Source organism: Amblyraja radiata, chromosome 34, assembly GCF_010909765.2.
Source record: "Amblyraja radiata isolate CabotCenter1 chromosome 34, sAmbRad1.1.pri, whole genome shotgun sequence".
Taxonomy (NCBI): domain Eukaryota; kingdom Metazoa; phylum Chordata; class Chondrichthyes; order Rajiformes; family Rajidae; genus Amblyraja; species Amblyraja radiata.
In genome coordinates, this window is record NC_045989.1 from 4494477 (window position 1) to 4504451 (window position 9975).

The following is a 9975-nucleotide window of genomic DNA, read 5'->3' on the forward strand; positions in this document are numbered from 1 at the left end:
CGTTTTCTGGGTTGAGTACGTTGCCCGACACAAAGGAGCGGGGCATTTGCGCTCAGAATCCCACCGACTCCCCTGGTACGCTTACTATTGTGTAGATGTGATGATCTTTCTGTTGTCTGTGTTACTCCTGCTCACTGTGTTGGTGGTTGGAACACTGAAGAAACTTTGTCGTATTGTTTGTAGCAAAAAGCAAAAGACTGAGTGAGATTTGTTTCCCCTTGGTATATTTTATTCTCTCAAATTAATCAAATAAAGTTTTTCATGCCTTTGATCCACGGAGTCTCCTTTCCACAAAACATGGATTCACCATGTGCTAATACAAGCCAGAAAAGTGAGTGAAATAATAACCTTTGTGCATTGATATGCAGATAAAAAGTGCAAATAACTGAACCTCATTGACGTGAAGCCTTAAATTTACTGACAGTTATTCACAATGAAGTTACCTTTGGTTATCTGGGCACAAACCTTTGTGATTCACTGACAGCGTGGACCTTTACTGCACTATTCGCCCAGTCAATCATGACAACTCTCACCCTCAATCTGTCAGCATGTTTGCCTTCGTTCCAGTTCCCCATTATTGTCGTACATTATCATAGTGAGCCTCCTTTACACTTTAGAGATACAATGTGGAAACAGGCCCTTCGGCCCATTCAGTCTGCGCCGACCAGCGATCACTCCATACACTAGATAGACACAAAATGCGAGGAACTCATCGGGTCAGGCAGCAGCAGTGCTGAAAAAAAGATTAGGTGACGTTTCTAGTAAGAACCCTTCCCAGACCCCACACACTGACATGAACCTACACATTAGGGAATATAGACATTTTTTAATCCAAAACTAATTAACCCACAAGCCTGTATTTGGAGGGTTGGGGGGAACCGGAGCGCCTGGCGGAAACCGCGTCACAGCACACTCTTCACTCTTCACTCTCCTCCATAACCTTTATGTGATGTGGTGACCAGAAATGCACACAATAATCTAAACGTGGGCAAGGCAAAATGATATACAAAATGAATTGGAACTTTCTGTACTCAATGCCCCCACAGATGAAGGCAAGCTTACCTTATGCCATCCTCACTACCCTCCCCACTTGTGTTGTTACATTCAGGATGCAATGGATTTGCAATCCAAGATCTCTCTGTATCACTGTGCCCCGAAGCATTCATGCCATTTACTCGTTTCGTTTTGTTTTGAGATACCACGCGGTTTGGCACTTCCTGACTTTAGGCGATACTATTGGGCAGCTAACTTGCAAAAACTCCTGTATTGGATGAATGATGATTGCGACCACCTACCAACCTGGGTACACATGAAAAAGGCGAGTTCACATCTCCCGTTGCAGTCTGTCCTATGCTCCCAACTCCCCCTTCCTATAACATCTGTGGGTGCAGGCCCAATTGCGTCCCTCTCGCTCAAGATATGGAGTCAACTCAGTAAAAACTTTGGTTTACAAGGCCCTTCCATCTTGACCCCACTGCTTAAAAACCACATCTTTAAACCTTCACGTACAGACCACGCATTCAAAACCTGGCATAGCAACGGTATCAGTAGTATCAAAAACCTATACAAGGATGGCATCTTTTCGTCTTTCGCGGAGCTCTCGTCCAACTATAGCCTCCCAAACTCCCACCTTTTTCGTGTTTTCCAGATTAGGGATTTTGTGAAGAAGACATTCTCCCATTTCCCAAATCGCCCCCCTGAAACCCTGACCGATACCATCTTAGCTCTAAATCCCAACCGGAAGAAATGCATCTCTGTTTTGTATAACTTATTAGGGTCGGTTATATTGAAACCTCATACCTCATTAAAAGCTGCGTGGGAGGGTGAGCTGAAACTAACAGACCAGCAATAGGACTCTGACTTGGACTTGACCCATTCTCCCTCCATATGTGCCCGTCATGGCCTAATCCAATGCAAAGTCCTTCACAAAGTCCACTACACAAATGCAAGATTATCTAGAATTTACCCTGCTGTTAGGGACACCTGCAACAGATGTAATCAATCTCCTGCCAACCATAGCCATATGTTTTGGTCTTGCTCTAAACTAGCAGCCTTTTGGAGGAGTGCTTTCGACTTGATAAGCAGAGCCTATGGCCAGACTATTCCTCCAAACCCACTGTCAGCCATTTTCGGTACCCCTCCCAACACCAACCTCTCTGTTGCGGTGAAACGGGTCCTAGCTTTTACAACCTTGTTAGCCCGGAGACTGATCTTGCTTAACTGGAGGCTCACCTGTCCCCCGACACACACCCGCTGGATTAAGGAGGTGCTTTACAATTTAAAGCTTGAAAAACTTAGGTTCTCTCTCAAAGGCTCTACCAAAACATTCCTAGATACATGGAACCCTTTCTTGGAACTTGTTAACTCTCTCAACTTGTCCCCGGACTCGGAAGAGGACTGAGTGCTCTCCACCATTGTTCCGCTCTACTGCAGCTGCTCTCCCCTTAACCCCCCCCCCCTCCCCACACTTATTTATTTAATTACTTACTTATTTACTGTTATTAGTGACCCCCTTTTTTTATTTTTTTATTTTAACTTTTTTTTTAGTACTTTTTGTTTAGTTTATCTTACCATATTTGTGTGGATGTGTATGTATGTGAGTGTTGTTTGTCCCCGTTTGGTTCCGACCTGATTCGGGTGGGTTGAAGGTGGGTAAGGGTAAGGGCTTTGAGGGTCGCCTACTTACTGTTGCACAATTATGCCTTGACTGTCACTATCTGTTATCATTGTATGTATGCAAATTGCTGTGAAATTCAAATAAAAAGATTTAAATCAAAGTGATATACAAAATGAATTGGAACTTTCTGTACTCAATGCCCCCACAGATGAAGGCAAGACCCAGGTTCAATCCTGACTACGGGTGCTGTCTGTGTGGAGTTTGTACGTTGTCCCTGGGACCACGTGGATTCTCTCCAGGTGCTCCGGTTTCAATACAATACAATACAATACGGTTTATTTGTCACATTGCACATAAGTGCAAGTGAAATGAATATGTCAGCAGCGGTACAATTATAAAGAACACACACAAAAACACAATAAAAATTTGACATAAACCCCTGCACACTACCACTATCCCACACACTTTAGGGACAATTTACAATTATACCACGCCAATGAACCTAAGTCTTTGGTGTGTGGGAGGAAACTGGCGGGAGAGGGGAGAGTGGCGGGGGCATGGAAATAGATGCGGGGGTGGCAGAGGAGGGGGGAAGAGAGGAGGGAGGAGAGAGAGGAGGGGAAGAAGAGATGGGGGAGAGGAGGTGGGAGAGGAGGGAGGGGGAGGGGGAGAGGAGTTGGGGCGAGGAGGGGGGGGGGGGAGGATGAGGGGGGAGAGGAGGAGGGGAGCGGGGAGCGGGGAGCCGAGAGCAGCGGGCGGGGGGGGGGGGGGTGGTTAGCAGCGTGGAGCGAGCAATGGGGGGGGGGAGCAAGCAGCGTGGAGCGAGCAACTGGGGGGGGGGGGGAGCGGCGTCACTCGCAGCACGAGCAAGACGGTGCAGACCCATTGTGTTGTCATCGAAAGAGTCATTTTTATTTCAAAGTTTTGTCAGAATCTTGAACATTTTCATTAATGACTCGAGAAATAAAGCATGACATTTTTAAATAAAGCGATTTCGGACTCTACAGAAAAAATCTCTGCAGGATTATGCAAAAAATGTTACCGTTACCGCGTCGTATTTATATATATGTACACACATACATTTGTTATTGAATCAAAATCTAGAATTATAAATTCACATTTCTTAAATGGTTTCACAATACAGAAGTATTGATTTTCAGTATTCCATACTGATATTTGAGAATACATGATGTTACATGCAAAATAGTAATTTTGAAAAATCCAGTTTCTGTGTAGTACTATTGCATTTATGTGAGAAAAACTGATTTCCCCAACAAAATACTGATTTTTCAGCCATCAAAATACGGAAATGCTTGGTGAAACTTGGCAGCTCTGCAATTATTCACAATCACATTGTGTATGAGAATTCAAAATGTGATTTGTAATCTTGTTTATGAGTCAACATGGAACTAGAATTTGTTATAATAGTATGACAGTAAAATAGATTAGTATGAAAGCGATCATAGTAAAGCGATAATTTTCATGATGGAAATTGAAGTCGAACTAAATGTTGTATTCACATCACTATTCCATGTTGAAATTGATGTGATGTGAAGTTATTAGGTCAGGAGGACCATTAAAGGTGCACTGCACACACTAACAGTAACAGGCAATCAAATTAACACACAAAACATTTTCAAAAAAAAGGTTTTCTTTACAGCAAAAACTTACAGTATTTTACTTGCAATTTTTGCATCCTCCTTTATGCCATTTTACATAACATTTTACAACAGTACAACTTGATTATTAAAACAAGGGCAGCTTCAATTCTTGATTTAAAAAATGCACCAAAGAGCATCTAAAACACGAGAGATTCCAGGACCTGCTTAAGGGCCCTGGACCTCGGCTGCGACGGACTTCACGCTCGTGATGTGCGCTACGCGTACGTTATTTCACATAATTTTTTTGTGATCCTGTCATGCCACCCCCCTTTTTGAAAAGCTTCATACGAGGCTGTTAGTTACCAGGAGATCATGTAGATTCAGGTGCACTGAGCGAAGGTCTTCCGTGAAACGATCACCCCGTCTGAGCTTGGTCTCGCCGATGTATAAAAGTCCACATCTTGAACAACGGATACAGTAAATGAGGTTGGAGGAGGTGCATGTGAACCACTGTTTAACCTGAAAGGACTGTCGACGTCCCTGGACAGAGTGGAGGGAGGTGGTATAGGGACAGGTGTTGCATCTTCAGTGGGTAACTGACAATTCAATTTTAAAAGATGAACCCAGCAGTATGAAACGTCATATTTTGCTTGGGCAGCTGACAACCTAGCAGTATGAATATTAATTTCTCTAACTTCAAGTCACCCTTGCATCCCCTCTCTCTGTCCCTCCGCTACCCTAGTTTTTGTACTAGATTCACTGTCATCCTGCTGAGTTTCACTGTTTCCATTATTCATTATCACATTCCCCAAAGCCAACAATGCACCATTGTGGGCTCAACCTTTCGTAGATTGTCGTTGCTGGCTTTGATCTGTCTTTTTGCATATCTCTCATTCATTTGTTCTATGTACCTTTCCATATCTGTCGGTTCCCTCTCCTCTGACTCTCAGTCAGAACACAGACACAAAAAGCTGGAGTAACTCAGCGGGACAGGCAGCATTTCAGATGAGAGTGAATAGGTGATGTTTCAGATCAAGACCCTTCTTCAGACTGAAGAGGCCTATCGACCCGAAATGCCACCTATTCCTTTTCTCCATATATGTTGCCTGGCCCGCTAAGTTACTCCAGCTTTTTTGTGTCGATCTTCCTTACAAACAATGTTTGGCCTGGCCTTCACATCAACTGGAATCTCATTTACTCAGTAATATTTCAGGCTCATATGTTCCTGCAACATCTTCAGTCAAATCTCCTGCAAGCAGTGCTAACATTTAGCTCCTCATTTATTTCTCAATCTCCCTTAACACTGATCCGAGAGCAGTCCCTCGGACTTGCTTCTGCCAATGCTGTTCAGAAATAAATTCTAATTATTAGATCCAACAATCATGAACGATCAGCAGCATATTTCCAAGTGAGTCTTCGCAAGTTCATAAGTAGTAGGAGCAGAATTAGACCATTTGGCCCTTCAAGTTCACGCCATTCAATAAATTTGCTTCCTTCTCAACCCCATTCTCCTACCTTCCCCCCATAACCCCTGACACCCACACTAATCAAGAATCTGTCAATCTCCACCTTAAAAAATACCCATTGACTTGGCCTCCACAGCCGTCTGTGGCAACGAATTCCACAGATTCAACCCCATCTCACTAAATAAATTCCTCCTCATCTCCTTTCTAAAGGTATGGCGTTTACTTCTGAGGCTGTGGCCTCTGGTTCTCGACTCTCCCACTGGTTCAGCTGTCATCAGGCATCAGTCATAGTTGGGAAAATGTGCAGAACAAAGTTCATGAAAGAGACAAAATTTCAACATGACAAGACATGGAAGGCAACTCCAATGATGGAGAAAACAAACATATTGAAACTGAGAAACAATGTGGTGAACATGTGTACCAATAGACAGTATAATTGTGGGAATTGGGAACAACAATTCTCAAAACAGGTTCTTGACACGTGTGATGTTTTTTAGATTTTGTTTGAATAATATTTTAAAAACATGTCAATTTTTGTCACATTTAATTCATGTATAGTTGTTTGCTGGTGGCAACTACATTCAGCAAATATCTGTTATAATTTCTGAATAGACATTATTAAAATTCACAATAGCTGTATTGGCAATGGGTTGCGAGAGAAATGTTAGGTGGGGTGTTGGATAAACTATGATTAAAAATTGTTTACTAAAATGTAATTGCAAAAAATTAAAAGACATTCTCCCATTTCAAAAGGATAAACCTTAATGAATTTTTTGCTTTTTCTTCAGCGCAATACGACAAAGTTTCTTCAGTGTTCCAACCACCAGCACAGTGAGCAGGAGTAACACAGACAACAGAAAGATCATCACATCTACACAATAGTAAGCGTACCAGGGGAGTCGGTGGGATTCTGAGCGCAAATGCCCCGCTCCTTTGTGTCGGGCAACGTACTCGACCCAGAAAACGGCTCTCTCCATTGGCGACTCTGGCTGGTCCCGATGGAGAGCGGAGAGTCTCTTCATGGTGTCCCCATAAGATGCGCCGTTTATCACCTCGTTGAGTGTCTGCAACAGATCTGTGGAGTGCATGGTTGCAACGTTGATCACTTTTGCTGCTCCTCGGGATTCGAGCTTGAGTAAATTGTCAAACTGGTCAAAAAGCAGAGGCATGCCGATCACTGGCACTCCATGGTAGATGGCTTCATAAATCCCATTGGTGCCTCCATGTGAAACAAAGGCTCGTGTGTTGGGGTGACCCAGCAGATCATTCTGAGGGATCCATTTTGCCAGCAGTGTATTATTCCCTATATTGGGAGGGGTCTCACCATCATATCTCCAGATAACCTTCTGGGGGATTTGAGATAAAGCTTCTGCTATTTTCATTGTAATCTCCATTGGTAAAGAGTGGACAAAGGTCCCCAATGACATTACAACAAGTCCATGTTTACCTGAGCTTTGGACAAACTCCTCAAACTCTGCTGCCAGAGGCCGTGCTGGTTTACACTGGAAGCCTCCGATGTACACAATGTTTGGCATGGTGGGTCTTGGGAATTCAAACACAAAATCCACCCTCATCAGCCATACATCAGCTCTGAGGAGAATCGACTTGATGTCCGTGTCTGGTCCCAGATACCGATGGCAGATTTCATTATAAAGTGGATACATATAAAACTCAGAAATCAAGTGTTGAAAGAGACTGTAAATTACATTTTCTGTTCTTTGGAGAAAATCCATTTTGTCTGTGAGAAGTGAGCCAGGAAGTGGGACGTAGGAAAGTGGTGACGGGGCAGTGAGAAAATGGGCTTCCCCATGGATCTGCCATCGAATGTTGTACACCAGCGGCACTTTTAAATAATACGCAAGCATTGGCCCAGCACCAAATATAGGATCTGTGAGTATTAGGTCAAAGTTTGCATTTTCAAATTGATTCAACAAGGTTTTGTTTTCAAAGATCGCCATGTTGAAATTTTGATGTAGTCTATGGAAATTGTACATAATTGTAATCATTAGATTTTGGAACATTATGTTGCCCCATAGTGTGTGACTATTCTGTAACCTGTCCAGTGACATTAGCACAACTTCTTCCATCATTTCTTTCCTTGAAGGTGCTACAAATTGATCTTGTGCTTGAACTATGATGGTTTGATACAGATCGGGTCTCTCTTTGATGTACCAGGTTGCGGAGTAACAAAGCACAGTTATGTTGTGGCCACGAAGGTTCAGCTCTTCCATTAGAATTTTCATATTGATCCAGTGACTTCCATCAACAGGCACGACCAATATTCTAGCTGCTTGGGTAATTGGACAAAACAGGGCGAAGATGATACCAAGAACAAATGCGACCTTTGATCTGCTTTTCCATGCAAGACCACCCATGTTGACGAAAGATGATCACACTGATCCTGTGGTAGAATTGACTAGAAATGTTGGCAAGTGACAAACATTGGCAAAAAGAGAATAAAGACACAAAGTGCTGGAGTACCTCAGAGAGGTAACTCATCACTTCAGGGATAGATTACATGTTCATAAATTCTCAGGGCAGAGTTAGGCCATTCGTCCCATCCAATCTACTCCGCCATTCTATCATTGCTAATCTATCTTTCCCCCATTCTCCATCCGTCGCCCCTTAACCCCTTGACACCCGAAACATGACCTGTTCACTTTCACCATTGATGCTGCCTGACCCGCTGAGTTAGTCCGCCGCCAGTTTCCTCTCACATCCCAAAGACATGCAGGTTTGCAGGTTAATTGGCCTCTGTATATTGCCTCAGGTGTGGAGAAAGTGGATGGGAAATTGAGATCATACAGAACTAGCATGAACGAGTGATCGATGGTCGGTGTGGACTCGGTGGGACAAAGGGCCTGTTTCCATGCTGTACCTCTAAACAAAACAAACTAATTTGCACTAGGGGGGAGTAAAAGGATTTTCATTGTTGTGCAATATTTTTCCAAAAGCTTAAGGCCACATTTCATTTTCCAATGAGAGGAAATCAATGTGTTAATAATTTCTTGGAGAAGAATTGAACCATTTGGCCCATCAAGTCCACCACCATTCAATCATGACTGATCTATCTTTCCCTCTCAACGCCATTATCTTTGCTGATGTCAGTTGGCCTGTCATTGGTAGTGGGGAAGATGCTGAATTCAATTAGAAAAGATGAAATAGCGGCACATTTGGATAGCAGAAACAGGATCGGTCCGAGTCAGCATGGATTTACGATGGGGAAATCATGCTTGTCTAATCTTCTCGAATTTTTGAGCATGTATCTAGGAAAATGGACAAGGGAGAGCCAATGGATGTTGTGTACCTGGACTTTCAGAAAGCCATTGATAAGGCCCCATTTAGGAGATTAGTGGGGACAATTGGATGACATGGTATTGGGGGTAAGGAACTGACATGGACATAAAATTGGTTGGCAGATAGGAACAAAGTGTAGGGATAAACGGGTCCCTTTCAAAATGCCAGGCAGTGACAAGTGGGACGCAGCTATTTACAATATACATTAATGATTTAGATGAAGGGATTATAAGTAACATTAGCAAATTTGCAGATGGCAGAAAGCTGGATGCTTTGAGGATGCAGGATGATTGGACAGATTGGGTGAGTGGGCGGATGCGTGGTAGATGCAGTTGAATGTGGATAAATGTGAGGTTATCCACTTTGGTGGGAAGATTAGGAAGGCAGATTATTTTCTGAATGGTGTCAAGTTAGGAAAAGCGGAAGTACAACGAGACCTGGGTGTCCTTGTCCATCAGTCATTGAAAGTATGTATGCAAGTATAGCAGGCAGAGAAGAAAGCTAATGGCATGTTGGCCTTCATAACAAGAGGAGATGAGTGTAGGAGCAAAGAGGTCCTTCTGCAGTTCTACAGAGCTCTGGTGAGACCACACCTGGAATATTTTGTGCCATTTTCGCCTCTAAATTTGAGGAAGAACATTCTTGCTATTGAGGAGTGCAGCATTGGTTCACAAGGTTAATTCCCGGGATGGCGAGACTGTAATATGTTGAAAGAATGGAGTGACTGGGCTTGTATACGCTGGAATTTAGGATGAGAGGGGTCCTTATAGAAACATATAAGTTTATTTATGGATTGGAGAAGCTAGAGGCTGGAAACATGTTCCCGATTTTGGGGGAGTACAGAACCAGGGGCCACTGTATAATAATGATGGTTAGACCATTTAGAACGGAGATGAGGAAAAACGTTTTCACCCCAGAAGACAGTGGAGGCCAATTCTCTGGATGCTTTCAAGAGAGAGTTAGATAGAGCTCTTAAAGGTAGCAGTGTCAAGGG

General features: G+C 43.2%; 1 protein-coding gene across 1 annotated transcript; it reads right to left on the bottom strand.

The window, feature by feature from the left end:
* Positions 1 to 6225: 6225 nt before the first annotated feature.
* On the bottom strand, positions 6226 to 8059 carry LOC116991466 (UDP-glucuronosyltransferase 2C1-like). Its single transcript, XM_033050096.1, has one exon. The coding sequence runs from the start codon at positions 8057 to 8059 to the stop codon at positions 6446 to 6448; it is 1614 nt and encodes a 537-aa protein (XP_032905987.1). The 3' UTR covers positions 6226 to 6445.
* Between the last annotated feature and the right edge of the window lie 1916 nt (positions 8060 to 9975).